Genomic DNA, 22640 nt, shown 5'->3' with positions numbered 1-22640 from the left:
TAAGACAGCAATTTTTTTTCATATAAATAACAGAAACATTTGCAGTTATCCAATTACAAATATAATTTACAATTTATTAGCAAAAATATATATACAGCAAAAAATTTGGCGAAACCAAGTTAGGCATTAAACAGTGATTTACAGAACAAACATCAAATAAACACGTGTAACAGTTACAGATCATGTTTGACACATTTTGAGCTAGTAATTCTCATTGCTTAAACGATAAAGATTTTCTCAATAGAGCTGAAATTTTTAACGATGCTTAACCACATTGGATTGTTGACACAAACAAACAGTTAAAATTCGATGGACAAGATATTTGTAAAGTAACACATTCATAGAAAATATATAAAAAAAGACGAGACTACATCCTAAAAAAAAGAAAAAACAAACAGCCGAACCATTTGTAACACCGTCATCAAGAACGCGACAATGTTTAAAAAATAAACAAATTCATTCAAAAGTTCAAACGACGACAACAAAGTGAGATGAACAACATAAAAAGTGGAGAAAAAGTGTTTAAAAAAAGAAGTGTAAAGAAAATCTTGGACGGAACGTTTTTTGCAAATCGCACGTGTTTGCTTATAAAGATTTACATTTTTATAGAATGACATCATCTAGTAGGGAATTTATTGGAAACGCAGTTTGGCCCTTTTGAAAATCTCTGCAGGGACACAAACGTATAGCATTATTCATGCTTCCTGTGCAGCTAAACAAAAGACGATCGGACTGAAGAATGCAATCGTCATTTATGATAGCTGGAGCGATTATAGAATTCTGCTTTGAGTATTTAGCACAAGCTAAATGCGAGCTCTCAGCATTTATACTTGCAAAAAAAGCCGGCTCACACAGTAAACCTAAAAAACATCTTAAAAGCAATTAGTAATCTGCACATTTAATTTAGTAAAAACAAACTCAAAAAAAACAAAAACAAAAAACAAAACCTTTTTTGCCGCACACTTCAATGCAAGACTCCCCTAGTTTTCCTTTCAGAACTTGACGTGTAGATAACGGTGGCCATGTTTGATTCAATTTACAAAAATCTTGATACTTGGTAAATACAAACAGACGCTCCAACATCCCCTCATGGGAAAACTCAAAGGGTAGATACGGTTCCGACTAAAAAAGTGCACGTGTAAGCAATAATAAGTGAGGAATTTTATGCAAATAAAATACCAAACGTGGACTTTTTTAAAAAAACATGATAAAATAACAAAAAACCGACCTCTTTTAAGTTTAAGTCCTCCATGACTGTCGTAACCTCGTTTGGATTATTTACATTGACTGTCAGAACATAAGGTTCACCGATAAAATTTTCTGCATATGGATGTTGTGAGGTCAATTTTCGATTTGTTGGTTTAGATTTAAAAAAATCATGATTCTCTTTGCCTGTGTGATACAAAAATATCATGATTGTCTCTGCTTGTGAAAATTGATGTGTATATAGTAAAAAAAAGGACAAACTCCCTACCTATAGGAGGCAAAAATTTAGGATTTAGAAAAAAACAACCATCTGCAATCGCCTCTAAAGGTGCAGGTCCTTCGTATGGAAACCCAAGCCCAATAAAAACCTATCAGTGAAAATAATTTCAAGTTTAATAAACTTTCACGAATGTTGGCAAACTTAATAGGCTTTGCAGAGAGAAAAGTAAAAATAAAAATACAAAAATGTATAAAAAGATAAATATTAAAAAAATTAACATAAAAATATAACCATGAATGTAATTATAATGTATATATATATATATATATATATATATATATATATATATATATATATATATATATATAAATCTTTCCGTGTAACCATTTATTCTGACTACTTGCCACTTATTTAAGAATTCAAATAAAGGGGTCATACTAGTACACAAGTTGAGAAAAGATATTTAGTCGAATTTTAGTGAAACTTAGTTGATTTTCTCTTATTTCATGCCTTATGAAGAGTTGAATGAAAAGTTAAAAGCTGAAAAGAAAGTTGCATAAAAGCAGAGAGTTGCATAAAAGCAGAGAGTTGCATAAAAGCAGAGAGTTGCATAAGTTCTGGTAAGGATTATTAAGATTTAGAAACTTGTGTTAAAACAAAAAAGAAGGATGGAATCTTAGACAATGAAGAGCTAAAAAGAAAAGTAGAAACAAAAAGGTTTCTTAATTAATCTTTTAACAAATTGTTATACAAAAACCAAAAAAACATTTCTACCCAAATCAAAGCTCAAATAGATGCAACAAGATCAAAACTGCAACAGTATTTGAACAAATTACAACAATCTCTGTCAATCAACAATTGTTGATTATTGACAATTTTTGTCAAATTATATACCAGTTTTGCGCCAAATTATAGCCCAATTTATATAGTGATTTTTTATTTTGACTGGACCTTGCGAGTTATGCCAAATGAGTAGTGGATTGAAAATTTCATGAATAAATGATATGGAGAGAAATAAAAACCTTGCAAAACTTCCAGAAAACTATTAACTAGAACAACTGCAAAACAAAAACAGTGACTGCAGGGTATCAAAGGATGATGTATGGGGTATCAAAAAACAATGCTTGAAATGAGAAAAACATAAAAAAGAAATAATCGAGTGCATTTAAAAAAAAACACTGGATTTTTTATTGAGGTAAAATGACATCAGAAAAAAGCAAAAAAATTGCAACTGTTTCAAAAAAAACTTAAAAATTTGTAGGAAAAATATGAATTGACAGAGATTTTTAAGCTTTGATCCTTGACCTAATAATGTTGTTCTAACTTAACACGAACCTAAATTTTCTCTTAAAACAATAAGAATAACAAAACGTAATGAATTTCTAATTAAAAAAATAAAATAAACTTCCAATAAAAAAAATTGCAATAAATGTTCAATACGCAACTCTATTAAGCCAGTAAAAAAAGGAGAAAAACAAAAAAATACCGTTGATGATTTCAACAAACTATGTAGCTTATCACTTTCTAAAACACCATGGTTGATAACATAATTGGGCAAATATTTTTCAACTTCAAGCATTTTTTGATCATTAGGGTTCCCAACTGTTGTATGCACTTCAAAGTACTTTTGAACTATGTCTAGGAACTTAATTTTATCAGGATCCTAGTTAAAAAAATTTATATTATTTAATATACTTTTATCTAGTACATCAAATACACAACCATAAATCTTGAGTGCTAAACATAATAATTAAAAATTATTTTAAAACAATTAGCTTTAAATATGCAATAACTTTTATGGTAATTATACAATTTTAAATCTATATAATTAGTATGCATGCCTGCCTGCCTGCCTGCCTGCCTGCCTGCCTGCCTGCCTGCCTGCCTGCCTGCCTGCCTGCCTGTCTATCTGTCATGCATGAATGCATGAATGCATGCATGCATGTATGCATGTATGTATGTGTGTGTGTATGCACTCATACTGTCTAAACTAGACTATCTTGGGGATGACTTTCTGGAATTGATTGCTACTCACTTGAAAGGTATATACTGTCTAAAAATTTTATTGTTCACACTATACACAATAAAACCAACTAGCAAAGCAAGAGGTTTATGAACCCTGTCAAATTGATGTATAATGATTGATGGATGACATGCAGCTTAGCAGACAAATCATGGTATGATCTTAGCTGTTACCTTTGATGTTGATGTATGCAGATGTACAATCCAAGACCTCAGGTAGTGAATTGAGCGCTTTAAACTTCTGTATAAATGCTATTAAAGATGTTTTAGCTAAATGCTTTGTCAATTAGGTGTTTAGTTTAATTGTTTAATTAACTTAGTCTTTGAAAATTAGAAGTGGATCCCTAAATCAACTCATATTTGGTGAAATTTTAGCATAAATACTTTATGAAATAAAACACTCAGAGATATGAGAGGCATTGGATGCACTCAATATCCAGTTTGAGATAAATGTAGTTCACATACCAAAATCAGCTGGAAAACTGTGCTCAAAACTCTAAATTTAGAGAGTGAGAAACTCAGAAACTATACCTTTAATTTCTGACAACAACAAACTGTGCTTTACTTACTTTCCACATTCCGACATCTTTTCCGTATACAAGTGCAATTCGTTTCTTTTTTATCAAAGTCTCATTTGGATGTACATGACTTTCCACAATGAAGCCAAGGAAAGAGTTATCAGGAGAATGAGCTGAGGAGGAAAAAGAAAGGAAAACTAGATAAAACGAAATAAAAATGAAACTAAAACATGCAAATGGAACACTAAAAAAAACACAAGATTACAGCAAAAGAAAATGCAACATACGAAACATTGTATAGTACTGTTTCAGGTTAAGACCTAAGTATCCATATTCATTCTTTTTGTTACTAACTTTTACATTGAAATCAGCTTCTGTTCCAAATGAATCAACAACCCGCAAATGACATCTGGAAAAGAACAAGATTCATTAATTTGGAAGCAAAATATTTACAGATGAAACTGAACAATATCTTACAATATTTATTTCTTTCTAAAACCCAAGTGAGCAAGAAGGTCTAGGCCAACTAGGATGAAACTACAAATAGGCAGAAGGAAAAAAAAAATCTCCTTTTATGTTATTTGTTACTTTGCAACCAACCAACTAATTTTTTAAACAAATGAAAAAAAAAAATGAAAAAAAAATTAAAATTTTTCAAATGCTTATCATCTTTCAAAAAGGAAATAAACTAAGTTTTATAAGTTTTAAATGATAAATTAACTTAAAAGTCTTAAAGAAAGAATGCTTTTGAGTAAAAAGTTTAAAGATTTATTGTTTAAATAAAATATAGTAAATGTTAAATATTGACCTGTTGTAGTTAATAAAAACCGTTGAGGATCGATTCAACCTTATCAATTTTATTATTTGTTAAATGCAAAAAATTCCTGAAAAAAGATGGCTTATACCATACTTTGTATAATTTGAATTTTATTTTATTAAAAAAATTATGAACCTTATTTTATTAATATCTTTAAACTCTTTCACCATATGAACTACTCCCATGTAGTCAGTATATACGATATCAAACTGAGGCTCTTCAAAAGATGGACAAGAGCCAGTAACGGCAGATCTTTTTAAGACACTAAAAAGATTTAAGAGTATTATTTATTTTTTTAACAAATATCCTACTCATCATTATCCAAATTTTATTTCAGCTAAAAAAGATCTTTGCTCCATACTTGATATAAAATATATATACTAACAATATATTGAGACATAAATCCTTGAGAAAAAAGAAAAACAACATTTTCTGGAGATTCTGTTTTATCAAAAAACAACAATTAATAAAATCTAAATAAAGAAACATTGACTGTTCAAACTATATTACTTGCTGTTTTACTTTAAATTTACTGGGGATTTTTAGAATTAACACGTAACTTCAAGTTTTTAGGCCCTGAAATACCAGCAAAAAACATTTTATTCCCAGTCAAAGCACCTGATGTAGCAGACTACAATGCCTGGTTTTACATTATCTTTATACACATGTATTATAAGTTGAAAAAAAAATCTGAAAAAAAGAGTCTTACTTTCCTAATGCCATTTTAAATGATTTTTCAGCTGTTATAGAGATAGTAAGGTCATGGCCTAATAAATAGAGACAAGCAATTAAGTCACTCCATTGGACAAACTCTCCCAAAGGACCACCTTTTGTAGCAGTATCAGCAAAATGATAAATTTTCTCATCAGCTAAAAGCCCGATGTAAATGAGAATCTTAAAAGTAAAAAAAAATGTTTTAAGTTTTTTCAAGTCATATTAAATTAAATGCAACCCTCATTTAAAAAAATTGTTATTTACAAAGAAAATTTATTAATATTAAAATAAAACAATGTTAAAAACTAGAAAAAAATAAAAATTAAAAAAAAAAGCAACATAAAATAATAACAAGTTTTTCAGTCTAATATATTTTAGCTAAAGTTATCCAGTCTCTTTTACACTGAACATCCTAACAAATCTTGCTTGACCAAATACATAGCAACATAAAAACACTGTGTACATTATGTAATTGTCTATTCTCAGCACCTATAATGGGTAAACTGTAGTCTTGAGATTGTTCAAATGCCACCTTTGTTTGCAACTGCTAGAGCTTTTGCTGTCACATTATTAGGAGTGCATTAATTACACAGGAATTAGCTTTAAGAGAGTGCTAAGTACTGTAGTTCCAACATATTTAAATTATTTCTCACTTTGTTTCTTGGCTCAGAAAGAGTAGCAGAATGATTGCTTCTATGCTTAAACCTATGATTCTTTTTTTCTACTAAAATACTATAAAACAAAGAATATTTATATAATATAAAGCCAGAATAAAACACACCTTTTTTCTGGGATAACTGTCTATTTTCATACGACTTTTTAGGTTATTCAAAGCATCGACCCAGGATTCCCACATTCTAGATATTCGTGCTATTATCCATGAAGTTTTTTTAGGTTCATTTGTTTCTTCGAATTTCTTCTTTAACCCATCAAAGTTTATTTGCAACAGGTTCTTAAAATGAGAACTTTTTATTTGTGATTTTCATTAAAAATGATTTAAAACTAAAAAATAAATAATAAAAAAAAAAAAAAAAAAAAAGAAGTTGAGAATAAACATCATCTAATCAACTGTAAAAAGTTAATGCATACGGGTTTAAAACTTGAAAAATTTGATTCAGTTTTTAGAAATGCAAGTGATCTTCCAGGCATCAGCGGACAAAATTGTTCATACTAAATAAAGATACTTAACTTAATTAAATAAGTGATAAGTAGATGTAATGATTTTTCTTGAATAATTTTATAAAAGTATTTAACATATACCTCACTTATGTAAGCAAGAAATGAACATAAAGATCCATTAACTCCTAATTTGGCATAGCAAGGATCACTGGTCCAAAATTTTTTCATCCACTAAAATCAAAGAAATTAAAATAAAAAAAACAAATCAAAAAAAGTGTTAAATATTAAGAAAGACACTTACGCTTTTAATATGAAACAAAAATATGTAAAAAACAAGGAACAAAGCTTTTATAAAAAGTACGATGAGAGTTACAATACATAGAAAATAAATCAAAGAATCTTTAAAAAACTAAAGTTTTTACTTGAAATTCACAAAAACAAAATGTAAACATAGAATTTAAATAATTTATTTTATGCTTCCCTGAAACTTGACAATTCTAAATAAAACTTAATAAAAAAAATTGATAATAAAAACAAAAACAAATCTAACTCAAGTTAACTGAATAAGAAAACAATAAAAACCTCAATATGCTGTTTACATTCTGGATATTCAGGCACATCTGGAATCTCACAGGAACTTTTTTGTTGTTCTCTTCCTTCAAGGAGAGGACACCAACTTTCCACCTTTCAGTTTAAAAACAATTTACAATGATTTTTAAATTCATCATTCTTACTGCAACCAAATTTATAACAAAAAATTTAACACTTCAACATGCATATATATATATATATATATATATATATATATATATATATATATATATATATATATATATATATGTCATATGAATCCATTACTTCACTCAGATATATGATTATTGAGCAATCAGATCCATCGACACCATGCTTTGCATATAATGGATCAGATTTCCAAAAGTTTTTCATCCACTAAAATGATAAATTGCAACTCTTATTTTTGTTAATTATAAAAATTGCTAAAAGTGAAAATCTGTTACTTAGATTCTTTGTATTTTGTGGAAAACAAACCTTGATTTTACTGTTGCAGTCTGGGAAATCTTTGTGATCTTTCACTTCGCACTTTAAGTCTTTTAATGGCAGAGAGATTGCGTTTTGACCAGCAAGTAGTGGCATGCTTCTTTCGATAGGCTTAACTCTGATAAAATTTTTTGGGCATTCATTTTCAACCTTGAAGCAAGAAAAAAATCATTACTTTAGAAAAAAGCAGGATTTAAAACTGCAAAGTTTGAGACAAATTTTATTAAACTACATTTTCAGTTTTAATTTTCGATGAAGAATTCTTGTCACAAACCTTTTCAAAATTGAACCATAAAACATTAATCAAAAAATAAAAGCAACTCTTTTAACTGTATGACAGAAAAAAAAGAAAGTTATATGAACAAACAGATATCTGAATATGAATCAGGTTTGTAATCATCTAAAACTCTGTTATTAAAGCTTAGGCAAATAAAAAAATATTTATTTCAATATAATTACAGTAAAAAATTTGTTGTAATAAACTTAATAAAGTGTGTTTATAACTCACTGTAGAGAGATAACTTAGAAAAGAGCAAATTGAACTGTTAACACCAGCTAAACTGAACTTTGAATCATTCATCCAATTTACTGACATCCACTATATATAAAAAAAAAACAACAGTTTTATGGGAAGCTAAATCAAAATAAGATGCACTTAAAGTATAAAATATCACATATAACTGTGGCTAATCTATGGTCTATTTGAAAATTTATGTGGTTATTACACAATAAAATATCCATACAATAAAATAAGTTATAAAGATTTATTATACTTAAGCTAATCTATGGTCTATTTGAAAATTTATGTGGTTATTACACAATAAAATATCCATACAATAAAATAAGTTATAAAGATTTATTATACTTAATTTATTATATTAAAGTAAATACTTTTCTTTTAAATGCAGGAGAAAAAAAAAGAAATATAACAATAAAATGTAACATAACAATTTAAAATTTTGCAGGAACCAAAAAATTTCACAGGAATCAAAAACAATCGTACTGTTCTTACACATAGTAAACAGATTACCTCAACCTTTTCAGCACAATTAGGAAAGTCTGGATCAGTTGGTACAAAACATTCATACTGTGTAAATGAAACTAAATAAAAGAAATGAGCATTTAATAAATATGCAGATTGAATATAAATAATCCAAAACAAACACTTAACAATCCTGAGATCTTACTTTGAATTTATCGAACAAATGCAAAAAAATTTTTTTAAACCTTTCCTTTTAAACAGCAAACTCTTAAGATCAACTGAAGATTTACATATTCAACATGAACAATCTTCATTAAAAAGTAAAAATGTATTACTTGTTTTATTAAATTCATTTACAATGGTTTCATTTAGTTTGGAGATCGATTCAAACATTGAGCGGAAGGTTTGAGTGCTGTTAATAATAACTGTTCTTAAATTTTCTTCAAGATTCTCAATTCGATCAAGCATACTCTGCAACAAAATTGCAGTTTGTTGTGTATTTGATGAACCTGTTCATAAGGAAATAATATAGAAAACCATAAAACACTGTTGTTGGAATAGAAACTATTACATCCATTCTTTTTTTTTATTTTATTTTTAAATTTTTGCACCAAGACAGAGTTTTTATTATCTTGAACATACAATTTACATCTGTCTAGCCTTATCTGTTGAAAAATTATGAAAGTTCTAACAAAAATATTAAGCTATTTCTAGTTATCATTGTTTTGTAATTAAACACCTGGAAAATAAATGGAGTGTATTTAATGTTGGAATTAAGTTTCTTTTTAGCAACATTATGGTTCTTTTTTATCATTTTAAAAACTTACAAGAGAGTTAAATTTTAACAGCAAATGCTTCTCACCTACAGCAACTTGCCCTTTTTCTTTGGATAAGACAGCTATATATTCTTTGGACAACTTGATTATTTCTTCTTTAAGGTATTCACTATTTGGATGCCCTGAATTATAGTTATGTGTCTCATTGAGTATGTACATTCCCCATATGATAATCAGTATGATCATGATAATAAAAATTTGATGAGTATTTAAGCAGCGTCTACGCTTTTTTAGCAGCTCCATATTAGAGAGTTTACCAACAAAGAGTCATCAATCTATTTTGTTTTAAATACATCTCATATTCATCTATAATAACAATTATAGATGACTATGTGATTACATATTCATCTATAATATCCATATGATTATTGTTATCATCATCATTATAAATTTTACTGACTTACTTTTTTTGTGATTTTGTCCTGCATAAGATTGCTAGTCTAGCCACATCCACAGTAAAGCCCATATTCATTCCATTTTCAAGTAGATTTAGAATACTAAAATATTATTTAGAGCAAAATTTTTCAAGTATTCAAATAAATAAATAAAAAACTATAGCTGTATAATTGCACTGAAAAGTAAACATCTTTAACTAAGAATATAAAAAGTTTTTTAATTTGCATTACAAACAAATTTTTTTTAAATTAAGGAGATTAAAACCATATGCTGATTTCTACATATAGAGCTCTAAAGAATAATTTATTTGTAGAAAAAGGTTTTCAGGTAAAAAATTTTTAAAGAATCTAAATTTTTGAGAATCTAAAAGTCAAAGTAAACAAGTCAAATTTTGAGAAGCATATTTGTCTTTTTCTGGGCTAAAGATTTAAGGTAAACTATGATTGAAATGATTTTTGGCACAAATTTCACTTTTTTTAACCATTTTTGGGCTTTATTTGGAGAGGTAAAAATTACTGTCATTAGATAGTCATGAAATGATATTGAATTAATGAGAGCGATCATTTTGCCAAAAAGAGAAACCTATCTCTGAAAGTGTAGACTTGCTATCTTTCTTAACAATTAACCGAAGTTTGTAATCTAACGTTCATTTATTTTGGTCCTTGTAAACATGCACTATATATGGTTTTCGACATTAGCTAATATACTATCTATATAGTAGTTTCTTTTAACATTATATATCAGTTTCTTATAAGGTATATGAAGATCAATATCAGTATGTGTTAACTTAAAGATCAAGTGATCTTTAGGTGATTTTTTTTTAGTGATTGGATATATGTATACACAGGCAAGGTGTTTAATTAATTTAGTGAATGTTTGTTGTATTTTTGAAGAGGAAGAAAAAAATCTTACTTTAAAAACTTTTTCATAGATGTAAATGTCTATTTGAAATTTTATCTCAAAAGTATGACTCAATATAGAGAGAGAGTTAATGAACTCGTCTTGATTTGAGAAAAACAAAACGAAGCCTTAAGAATGCGGAAACCAGAGCAACAATTCGTGAATTTGTAACATGAAATACTATGATTTGTTTTTGTTTTCGGAGAATTCAAACCATCCGCAATTGGGTTTTCGATTTTTAAAATAAAAATTTCTGTATTAGTTATTCAAAATAAACCTAATTTAAAATAACTTGTCTATTTAGACATAAAAAATTGCAAGAGTTCAGAAAAAAACTGCAATAACTTGCAAACCTTAGGTTATTTTGTTTAAATTTTTCAAGAAATGCAGAGTTGCTACGCAAATAAATCCGATTTAGTTCAATTTAAAAAAAAAATTTTAACTTAGCAATTCTACCTATGAATCTAAACATGTCACACCAAAAATATGGCTATTTTAAATGCATGAAGAGTTCTATTTTAAAAAACTTCAAACAACTTAATTTATCTTAAAAGATTGACATAAAAGTTTGTACATTATTCATCATCATTCGTTTAAAACCGTAAAACTAAATGCTGGTGGTTATATATATTAAGCATTCGGATTTATTTCTTACCTTAACAACGAATGTTAACAAATAAAGTGCAAGTTTCTAATAAGTCTTTAAAAAAAAAATTAAATGTAAAATAATTCATATAAATAGCCATACACAGCTAAATTACATTACAAAAATTTGCGATACTGTACATACACACTAATTTTTTGTTTCAACTTTCCAAGAAAAAGTGTAATAGTACATTAAAGTGGGATCAAGAGTAAAAAGGCTGAAAACGTTTTTATTGTTAATTCCAATCTACTTCAATTGTAATATAAACAATATATGTTGAATATAAAAAATATATGTTGAGGCAGTGAAAAACTGCCTCCACATAAATTTATTTATTTATCGTATTGAAAAAGTTTTTCATAACTAACATAAAAGTTAGTCATGAAAAACTTTTTTTTACAAACTAAACTTTTAACAAAATGAAGAAAACGCAATGAAAAATTTTCTGAAGCAGAATTATATCACCACTCCCTTTCATTTGGGCAGCAAAGTTTTTGCGAAATTCCAAAAAGTTGAAAAAAAGCACATGATCATAAAGATTTTGATGAAAAAAAAAGTTTGTTTAAGATTCTGCTTTACGTTTTTAGGTAAAATTATAATAAAGAACTCCTGAAAAATACTTCGCTTTCCGCCGAAACTAAAGGAACATACAATAAATTTTATAAAAAATGGTAGTACGCTGCCTGCTACTTTGATTTCAACAAAATATTGTTTTAAATAAGATATAGTCTAAGCATCTATTCTATGCAAGATATATTGACACAGAAATATAACAAAAAAGTCACAGAAAAAAATTATCATCAAAATTCCAAAACTAAATGATTCTTTAAGAGCATATCATCAAGAGCAGATCAGATCAGTAATTAATGATAATTTATGATAATTATTGATAAATCCGTTGTTCTTAATAATCTCAGTACATATATGAGGCTTAAGCTCGATGAGTTTATCAATTGAACTTGTTTTATTTGTGACCAGGTGGGTCACAAATAAAACAAGCTCAATTTTAAACAAGTACAGTTTGAGATTCCTGATGTAATTCTTTGGCATTTTTAAACCATAAATTATTATTTCCATAAATTTCTCAATCAAATTTAGGTCAGGAGATTGCGCTAGCCACTTCATTACTGTGATTTCTTTGTATCAAACAATGGTTTAACCATTTTTGAAATGTATTTGAGATCTTTGTCCTAGGGGAAGGTCTACCGTAAAAGACATACTTTCATCTACAAAAGATTTACATTTATTCATTATACCTTTTATACGATAGAGTGATTGTTAAAATTTTGCCTTTCCCAAATTTTATGGTTCCAATTGTATACATTTGTTTTAGCCATTTGTCAATTGGTCTTCTCACATTTTCGTTTATCATCTAAACTTTTCAGGTTTTTAATTCGATTCTTCTGATCTTCTAATCTTAATATTCATTTCCACTGTTTTACAGTTCAGTTTCTGTAAGCGAAATGTAAACGCGCTTTTTGGTTTTTTGCCAATAAGAATGTTTTTTTTTGGCTCCTCTATAACCATATAACCCTGCATCATCCAAAAGTCACTATACAGTATTTTCTGAAATATCGAGTCCCAATTTGCAAATTGTAACTCTGGCATAAGCAAATGGATTCTTTTTCACGTTTCAACATCTCCTTTGGTTTTATATTTATTAACTTATGGACTTAAAACCGCTCTTGACATTTTATACTTTTGACATAAATTACTATACGTAGTTCCTGCCTTGTAATCGCCAACAGTTTTTCGTTTGAAAACACTTTTATTTATTTATTACTTGTCATTCTGTTGTCTTTCAGCTATAAGTTCGCTGTGAGTTTCTTACTGAACAACATTTGTAGTGTTTCATGGAACATAAAAAAACTAATTATAAAACGTGCAATATATTTTGTATTCCTTAATTAAAACTCAGATTCGAAATGAACAATTTATGATTAAATTGCAGTGCTGTTCTTCAATTTAACGGTGATAAGATAAAAGTTTGTTTTCCTTTGACTTTGAGATTATTTCTGTACTGTTTTGTATTCGTATAAAAAAAAAAACAGATTAAAGAAAGAAGTTTAAAGTCATAAGTAAGAGCAAAATAAGAATAATAAAAATGTATAATAAAAAAAAATAAAAATGTTCGATATTTTTGAGTAAAAAGCTATAAAGGGTTTTAAGTTAAAATCGTTTTATAACTATTTTAAACATTTTTTCCGGGAAAGCATTACATTTTAGAGTTCCTTTAGTTTTGGAGGAGGGCAGTGTAGATGCAGAAAAATGAGATGTCAATGTTCTAAGATTACATTCAAAACTACATTCAAATCTACTTTCGAAAAAAATCGGAAACAAAGAAAAAATGTTAAAAAAAGCCTTCAGTAATTTATTGCAGAATATTCTTCAGTTTTCTCATTTTGTAAATATATTTGTTTAATTTATGTATAAATTTTAAGCGTCTGCGTATAGTTATCGAAATATCGAAACTAACCGATATTTTTTTCGATTATGAGTTTCAATATAGTTCGATAGGTTTCGATATAAAATCGATAAGATATTGTTTAAGTTTTGATATTAGCGATATCATTGTTATATCTTACGTTATTAGCGATAATATCGATCTAATTATACCGTTATTCATTTTTAACGATAATTAAATCGATATTATGGTAAATACTTGTCGAGACTTAACGATATTTTGTATTAGATCTAATTAAATGTTAAAATAAAAATATTATTTTTACCTATTTTGCAAAATATTTTCTTAATCTATCAATTAAAATATTGATAAAAATAAAAAATCGTCAAATTTTTAATGCCATTTTTAAGATTAAGTGATTAAAAACAGCGAAGCCGGTTAGGATCATCTATTTGTTTAATTTTTTAAAATAAAAACAAAAACAGTCAAAAAAGTTATTTATTTTTTAAAAAAGAATTTTTTTGTTTTAATAATTATAAAAAGTGTGGTTAATTCAATAAAAATTCAACCATTTTTTAAACTTATAAATAAATACTTGTATTGTAGTCAAAATGTCGTTTAGTTGAAATGTCGCTGCAAAAATTGTGTTAAAAACGTTTTTAAAAACTTTCTGGGATTAAGCGAGATAATAATTGAAAAAAATTGTGAAGGAAGCCAAAGACCAAAATTTGGAATCACTTTGAGGAAGAAGTCAGTACTGCACCTGATCAGACTGCTTTAAAATGGTTATGTGTGCCTACTTTCTCAGCCTCTTCAAGAGTCTTCCGTGTCGGTGGTGCAATTTTCTTTTACAACAGAACAAAATTGCAGCCTCAACAAGTTTAAAAGATGGCTCCTAACCAATCATGATGAAACAGAAAAAGAGGAAGATTTGTTCTACCAAGGACTCTCAGGATTCAGCTGCTTCAAGTCAGGGACCTCCTACTTCGGTTCTTACACCAGCGGTTGTAATGGATGACTAACTTAAATTGGCTCATTGCTTTAGTAGCGTCATTGTTATTTAAAACTTATAAAATTTGGTAATTTGTGATTTTAATTAGCTTAGCCTTTGAGATTAAATTTTAATCTTTAGTTGTTTTTTTAAATTAAATTTAACATTTTTAACATGCCTGTTGTTTTTGTTTTTTTGTTAAATTTTTTTGCTTCGGCTTAATCTTAAATCTTGAATAAATTAAAAAATCAAAATTACATATAAAAATCAAAATTACATACAAATAAAGTTTTTATTATTTCTTTTTTAAATTAGAAAGTGCATTTGTCAGTAATTTTATTACAGTTAGTTAGGTTTTTAAAAAAATTAACTTTTTGGTCGGAAAAAGTAAAAAAGATCGTTTAATAACGTAACGTATCGTTATTTGTTGTATTTACGCTATGAATTACAAATGTATAGTAAAAGTTAAGATATTTATCGTAAGTTAACGATAAATATCGTAACTTTTTGTAAAATATTGAAACTTTATCGTAAGTATTTATTTGGAAACAATAATCTTGTTATATATCGAAACAAATGATATGCGCAACCTAATATCGTATCGTATTGTAAAAAAAAACAAACGTTTCGATACGCAGATGCTTGGTAAATTTGTCACGCTAAAAACTTTGCTATTTCAAATGCATAAAAAGCTCTTTTTTAATAAACTTCAGAAAAACTGGTTTCTCTTAAAACTATAAAATAGAAATTTGTACTTTGTTATCTTTATTAGCAGAAAAACCAAGTGCCGATGCAGATGTAATATCGCTCTGGTTTAAAAACAAGTGTCAATGCAGATGTAATATCGCTCTGGTTTAAAAACAAGTGTCGATGCAAATGTAGTTTCGCTCTGGTTTAAAACCAAGTGCCGATGCAGATGTAATATCGCTCTGGTTTAAAGACAATATTCAATTTCTTTTACGCTTTTGAATCGAAAATACATACATAGAAACCCTGATAGCGCTTTAAGCCACAATGAGTAATACCTTTAGAAAAAACATAGAAATTTACGGATTATTTGCACTATTGTTGTTTGTAGCTTTTTTTGCTTCTTGTTTTAACTCAATATATCTGAACAAACGAATTCTATTTTCTCAGCAGATTTTTAAGTAAATAATTAAACTCGGTTCGGAAAATAACCTAAGCAACCGAAACTAATTTGGGATCTTTAAACAAATGCGATTGGGGTTGGGTCCAACTAAAATAGATGAAATGCAACTGAACGAGTTTAAAAAAAGAAAAAATGAAAACTCCCGAAGTTGAATTATTAAAAATACATACGAATGAGTCAAGCGCAATTGAGCTCGTTGTGAACATCGGTTGTTTGGAGAAAAAAAAAAAATCTTTTTAAAACTGTACATAAGACTTTTTTTATTCTTGTCTTGATTTTTTCAAAAAAATATCAAAATAACTTTATTTACATCTTCAATCTTTCAAGATTTTTTATAAATGTCTCGAAAAATATTTCAAGATGAATTAAGAAAAAAAAAGAGCTTGGTCTAGGAACAAATGATAAGACTTGTAACTACATAACAAAAGATGCGTTTTAAGACTTTATTTCAAAACACTGGTTCTTAGTATATATATAAACATGTCAGACCATGCATTTTTACTGTTTAAAGGGCATAAAGAGTTTTATTTTAACAAACTTTAGATAATTTTACAAATTTTTTAAAACTTATATAACTATTTGTACTTTACTTGTTATTATTTGTTTTTAATGGAAAAACCAGTCGCTGATGTTTAGCATTTAAAAACCCTCAAAGTCGGAAACTTTCTGTTCTTCTGGTAAAATCCTTGTTCCTTTTCTTTAACTTGACATACTTTTTTTCTGGTGAAAATTATTTTGACGAACGTTATCCAATCACCTTTATGTTCAACCTTCAATCTCCAATCGGATTTTCTTTGTGCAACCTCTAATCGGATTTTATTCAAACAATGTCGGATTCTATCAATTAACTGCACGATGTTCTCGACTTATCATTTTCCATTGTAGACAAGGCCCTTCACATAACCCCAGAAATTTTCGATTGCACAAGTTTCTGGGCAATATGCTTGTTAGCATTGAAGTAATTGATTGTGTCTTTTGCATAATGCGATGATACTAGGTCAGGTAAAAATATGTTTTCTGAATAATGTTGGCGAATAGAAGGCAACAACCATGGTTTTTTTACGGTCTTTTATGTACGTGGTTATGTACCAGATGGCTTGATTTAGGCTCTAGTCAAAGACTAATGGTAAGCCACAACAAAACTTTGTTTTCAAATTTCGCCTCTCTTTTTAGTTTTAATCGTGGAGGAGCATTTTTTCGGTCACTGTATTAAAGTCGACCATTAGTCAGCAACTGTGGAGTGTGATGATGTGAAGAAAAATTTGTCATCCAAAAAAAAAATCAGTTTTTCGGAAATACTAAAGCCGTCTACATTTAAGACAACAGCTCTATGGTTCAGATCTTTTCGGTAGAGTTTGACGCTATCGGCATTCAATTTCTGCATTAGTTTGACCGATTTGTGTAAACACGCGATATTTTGAAAATTCACGCTTCATTTTTTGCCATTAAATTATAATTGTTGTTGAAATACCATTTGTTCTTTTTGATTTTGGATTTCCGCGAGAAATATTTTCTTTATAAAATTTACGTTTTCGCACTTGTTTTTTTTGTCAGACAATTTTATCATTAAAAAAACAGGCATTCTTTGAATTGTTTTTTCATTTACACCTTCATATTGTACACTTTACACATAAAAATATATTTTTTGTGTAAAATTAAAACACAAAATTATTGTATTTGAAATCATTTTTTCAGCGGGCACCTGTTAAAGCCAATATTGCACACCACAAAATAAGCTAAGAGAACATCCGTTTAGCATTTATCCCTTAAAATTTTCGATTATCAGAAAACAGCCCATTTTGCATTAGATTTGGTAAATGATTTAGATTCAACAGTCTTTGTGAAGGTTTCAATGGATGGCGGAGGTTCATTCTTTAAATTATTTTGACTAAGAAGAGAAGAATGAAAATTTTTTACCTGAGCAGTGGTGTACAACGACCATAGTTTCTAACTATCGTTAAAGATTCTCCTGAATAAATTAAAAACACGAGACAAGTTATATAAAGTTCTTTTTATTCTCGTGTTTTAGTCAATTATAAAATAATAGTCATATAATTATGCAAAATTCTCAAATAAATATGTCGCTTCCGATTTGAAATTCGGGAATGAAAATGGCGCTATTTGATCACTTAGACATTTCACGAGGTTAGAATTATTTTGTTTTATCTCCAAGTTTAAATGTTGGGAGAAAGTTTTTGATTTTTTTCTAAAAGTAAAAATTATTTAAAATTTTAACTTTAACTTTTAAAGATATTATAAATTTGCTTTAAATAAATTATGAAAACATTATTTAGTAAAAAAACTTATAAAACAAAGCATATTTTAAAAGTAATTATTACTAACTAAAATTGATAACTCATTTTCTCCCAACTTTCAAAATGGGAGATAGAACAAAGTAATTCTAACCTCGCGATTTGGAAATAATCGTGTTTATAGTAGGAATTAACTTCTACGTTAGAGTTGTTACGTTAGTGTCGAGGACAAAAGAAACTATTGCCACTATTTACTGTTGATACGGTACAAAATAAATCACTAAATTTATCTATGAAAAATTTTTTTAACTGCATCCTTGAATATTGTACCTTGGTGAGGGTCCAGGTACATAAACTAAGCACCAGATTCCTTAGTTAGGACTGTTTCAAGGGAGCTTTTTGTTGGATACCGAAGCTAACAAGTTGGAGGTTAGGATGAAAACAGTTCAAATAGGATGTTAGCAAACTACACGTGATAAAATATTTTTTCACGTGATGCATGTAAAACAAAGTTTTACACGTGAAACAAAATTTTAGAATCATTTGTAAATTAATTCTAATTATTCAGTATTTACAAGATTTTCACAATCTAAAAAATGGTTCTTTTTCCAGCAAAATATGGCCAGCCCACAGAGAAACAATCCTGCCTATTAAAAATAGTATAATCTAAAAAATCATATTCTTCTATAAGGAGAAACTCTTTTCATTATATATATATATATATATATATATATATATATATATATATATATATATATATATAAAATCCATATTCTGCTGTAAATTCCGTATTCTACATGGAACATAAGCAAGAATTGGTCAACTTTGCTAAAAAATGCAGAGAAAGCTTCTATGCAAAATTTAAAGGAATACCAACAAGGCTTAGGAGACAAGAGCAGAATCCAGATCACGGAAACATTCAGCAGTAGTGAATTTTAGTGCAAGAAAATTTAATTTTGTTTTTTAAACAGGTGTGTTTATATTTAAACATGTTTTTGTTTTTTTTTACATTTTAAGTCTGTACGAAACATGTTTTTTTTTTTTTTACATTTTAAGTCTGTACGAAACATGTTTTTTTTTTTACATTTTAAGTCTGTACGAAACATGTTTTTTTTTTTTTACATTTTAAGTCTGTACGAAAGATGTTTTTTTTTTTACATTTTAAGTCTGTACGAAAGATGTTTTTTTTTTTTTTACATTTTAAGTCTGTACGAAAGTCAATTTTTAAAACTTTTCTATGAAGAGTAAACAACTTAAAGTGCATGAAAAATAAAAAAAAAATTAAAGTCACGTGAGTAAATTGCAAACGTTTATTTTGATTTTTTTTCAAATCTATGTGAACTCTAATTTTGTAGCATACTTCCGGCGATAGTTTGTTTTATAGTTACAGAAACTATAATTATTGACTAGATGAGACATTATTAGGGTTAATTAATAGCTTGTTGGAAGTTGATAATTACCGGGAATAAATATTGATTGTTACATAACTCAAAAGGTTAATTTAACAGAGATTCTTTTTGATATCAAATGCTCTGGGTAAATTTTAACTTAAGTGACTTATTCACTAGATTGGGTCATTTTTCAAAATTTTTAAAATTGTGGTTGGCCATTTTTCTTATGTTATTGACCATATAAACCTGATAACCGATTCTCTTTATTTTAACATTGAATGTTTGGTCAGGAAATTTGAAGCCTCAATATGTTAGCTTTATTTAAAATATGTAATTTTATACGTACTTTTGAGACTTTTACTAGTCCTATCATTTAAAACCAGTCTGATTTAATTCTCCGTTCCTAAATATCTCTACTTTGACCCCTGACATGTCAAAATTGGACTGTGCAAGACTATAACCTATGGTTAAAGAAAAAAAATGTTCAAAGGAAAATGAAATTCCTGTTATTGAATTTCAACTTATGAAGTCTCAAAATTGGTTGCAAAAGTGAAAAGCAAATGGAATCAGTTTATAGAAGAGGCTACATGATAGAAAAGATGTCATGAAAGAAAGCAGAATAAATCAAAGAGAATTAGAACTAGGATTGTACAGGTCTCAGTTGTATTATCTCATGAGATACAGTTGGAGTTAGGTAATTTTAATAATTAAGGACAATAGTTATTCACCAAACATGCAAAAAAATGACAAACCAAAGACCCTAAATGTAGATCATATTGGTTTGCTACACCAGTATGTACTGCAACATTAAAAGCAGCCAAGGATGCAGGTTTTGTTAACAATAATGCTACTGATACAAGCCTGGCTATGCATCATAAGAAATTTAAGACAAATCAAAGAGTTATGAAAATCTGTGAAGAAAAGCATAATAAAGAAATCAAGTATGACATACATTTATGTTTAATTGCAAAAAAGATCTTACAAAAAACTATTGCATATAGTGAAGACCCAGGGAAAGTTGCCTATACTCTATAAACTATTGTATATAGTGAAGAAGGTAAGCCACACCAAAGCGAGATCTTAGAAAATCGTTATTGTGTTTGTTTTGAGCATAGTGAAAAGTATTTATTTCACTTTGTAAATAATTCAGAGGAGAGAGGAGCTTCAACCGGAGCTCAACGTGTTGCTTAATAACTATTTGAATGGATAACAGAATAAAAACCAATTAGTTTCAATTGGTGGAGATTCAACCAATCTTGATACAGGTTGCATTATTTCTTTAAATTGTTGTATTTTTATTTTGTATACATAGTAAAGTTTGATAAGAATACAAAATTATATTAGGTTGGAAGGATGGAATTATTCAATATTTAGAAAAGAAACTAGTAGTCAAACTAATCTGGATTGTTTGTAGCCTACGTACCAACGAGCTGCCACTCAGCCATCTAATGATAGCTTTAGATAGCAAAGCTGACAACAGATTAGCAAAGATTAACTGATTAACAAAGCAACAAGACTTATTTAAAAAAAAAAATTCCTCAGCATAATACTCTGATAGAGCTAATTTATCTTGAGAATGAAGTTGTAAATTCATCATCTACAGATCAGAAGTTCTCTACAGAATCTAGAGCAGTAGCATCAGGTATTTTCCCTGATGACATGAACAATCAAACAGGTCCAAACAGTCATGCAAGATGGGTGAACCTTACAAGTAGACTTCTTAAACTTTAGTACTATGAGCATGGATTAGAGTACAGGATCTCTAGAACCTGAAGCTGTTAGCCAAGTTCACCATGGGAGTTTATTCTGCCATTTGGTTTGAAATTAAGGTGATATACTTAGTTTTGTAAAAAAACAAAAAAATTATACACATTTTTATGAAAATGTATAACATTTGATAAAAACATTAATAACATTTAAAAGTATACTGTGTGCAAGCATGTGCCTGTGCGTGTATATAACTATGTATATATATATAAATATATATATACATATATATTTACACGCACATGATATTTGTTTATAGACCAAACAAAGCTAGATTCACTACATATCTTTAAACAGTTAGTCCTGGTAAGGAACCAGAACAAGGTTTTGCAGAATATTGTTTTGCTATATGGCTGCTTCTCTGTCTGGAATGCACACAGTGTAAACATTCTTCAGACAATACTTTGTAGTTCAGATGAAAGATGAAGAAGATTTGCAGTGCAAAAAATTCTTAAAGTGAGAAAAGATAAGGACATTATGGACATAAATGCAGGAAAAAAAGAATAGCAAGAATAAATCATGAAGCTAGAAGTCAGATCTAATCAACTGTAAAACTGATGAGATCAATGAACCAATTCTTACTTTTTGTCTAAAGAAGTAAAAAATAAAACAATTTCTTGACAACTCAACAATTATACCAAACTTCCCTCTCTATGGTCAATCTATTGAATACATTGTGAATAAGACCATAAGGATTTCAATGGTGGTATACAGGGATAAGAAAGACGGGCTCATATAATAATAACTAATGTCTGTGTGACAGTCAAAGAAAGATTTGCTTAAAATGATGTAATAAATATTTTAACTGAACATATTATTATTTGTCAACGATTTATTTTACAAAATTAACAAACTAAATTACATAAAATTGTCATTTATTTGCCAATTTTACATTGTGAGGGAGTTAACTATGGGGAATTTGGAGACGGAGAATCGATTTAGTCTGGGTTTTTAGGATAATTGAAATAGTATTTGAATCATCCTAAAACCCAGAGAAGTTACAAAACTACGCGTAAAACTACATAATTTAGATAAAAGCAATATTATGAAGCTCAAAATTACCTGATCAAAGATTCCATGTTATAAAAGATCAGTTTTCAGTATGGTAGGGTCATAGATTTAAGTAAAATAGCCAACCGAACCTCGTTTCAAAATTTTTTGAAAAATTACACATACTATTATCTATATTCGACGAACTTGCGGCTGATTTCATGATGATTTCAATGCATTGTATGAAACGTAGTGTAAATTCA

General features: G+C 28.3%; 1 protein-coding gene and 1 pseudogene across 13 annotated transcripts; one reads left to right on the top strand and one right to left on the bottom strand.

The window, feature by feature from the left end:
- On the bottom strand, nt 1–22633 carry LOC145185417 (alpha-1,6-mannosylglycoprotein 6-beta-N-acetylglucosaminyltransferase A-like). 12 transcript variants are annotated; one of them, XM_090098134.1, is made up of 22 exons: nt 22450–22633; nt 15583–15852; nt 9895–9987; nt 9517–9765; nt 8990–9163; nt 8703–8773; nt 8181–8270; nt 7664–7822; nt 7475–7564; nt 7199–7300; nt 6758–6847; nt 6587–6667; nt 6279–6449; nt 5493–5677; nt 4919–5047; nt 4254–4375; nt 4018–4139; nt 2913–3089; nt 1475–1574; nt 1229–1392; nt 948–1122; nt 1–860 (listed from the first exon to the last, which is right to left on the bottom strand). In XM_090098134.1, exons 4-22 carry the CDS (start codon nt 9731–9733, stop codon nt 604–606), a joined length of 2676 nt encoding a protein of 891 aa, XP_089954260.1. In that variant the 5' UTR covers nt 9734–9765; nt 9895–9987; nt 15583–15852; nt 22450–22633; the 3' UTR covers nt 1–603. The 12 variants fall into 12 exon arrangements, with proteins under 12 accessions (XP_089954260.1, XP_089954266.1, XP_089954269.1 ...); XM_090098140.1 differs by lacking the exon at nt 15583–15852 and adding an exon at nt 17895–17946 and having other exon boundaries at nt 22564–22612; XM_090098143.1 differs by lacking the exon at nt 15583–15852 and adding an exon at nt 17895–17946 and having other exon boundaries at nt 9517–9796; nt 22450–22609.
- LOC149884315 (uncharacterized) lies at nt 20084–21268 on the top strand (annotated as a pseudogene). Its single transcript, XR_016455932.1, has 4 exons — nt 20084–20169; nt 20391–20561; nt 20658–20885; nt 20965–21268. The product of XR_016455932.1 is annotated as an uncharacterized LOC149884315 (transcript).
- Nucleotides 22634–22640: the final 7 nt, after the last annotated feature.

This window comes from Hydra viridissima, unplaced genomic scaffold (genome assembly GCF_058129835.1).
Source record: "Hydra viridissima isolate aposymbiotic clone 2 unplaced genomic scaffold, HvirCarnegie_v1 scaffold_9, whole genome shotgun sequence".
In the NCBI taxonomy this organism is placed as follows: Eukaryota; Metazoa; Cnidaria; class Hydrozoa; order Anthoathecata; family Hydridae; genus Hydra; species Hydra viridissima.
The sequence above is the reverse complement of the archived record's forward strand: the minus strand, read 5'-3'. Positions and strand labels throughout refer to the sequence as shown.

Bases quoted from the DNA above. Each gene is read 5' to 3' on its own strand.
- LOC145185417 (XM_090098134.1), bottom strand. From the start codon at position 9,733: ATGGAGCTGCTAAAAAAGCGTAGACGCTGCTTAAATACTCATCAAATT. The intron at 8,271-8,702 runs GTAATCTGTTTA...TTTTATATATAG, and splicing joins ATTGTGCTGAAAAGGTTGAG to TGGATGTCAGTAAATTGGAT. The intron at 7,301-7,474 runs GTAATGGATTCA...TTAAACTGAAAG, and splicing joins TAATCATATATCTGAGTGAA to GTGGAAAGTTGGTGTCCTCT.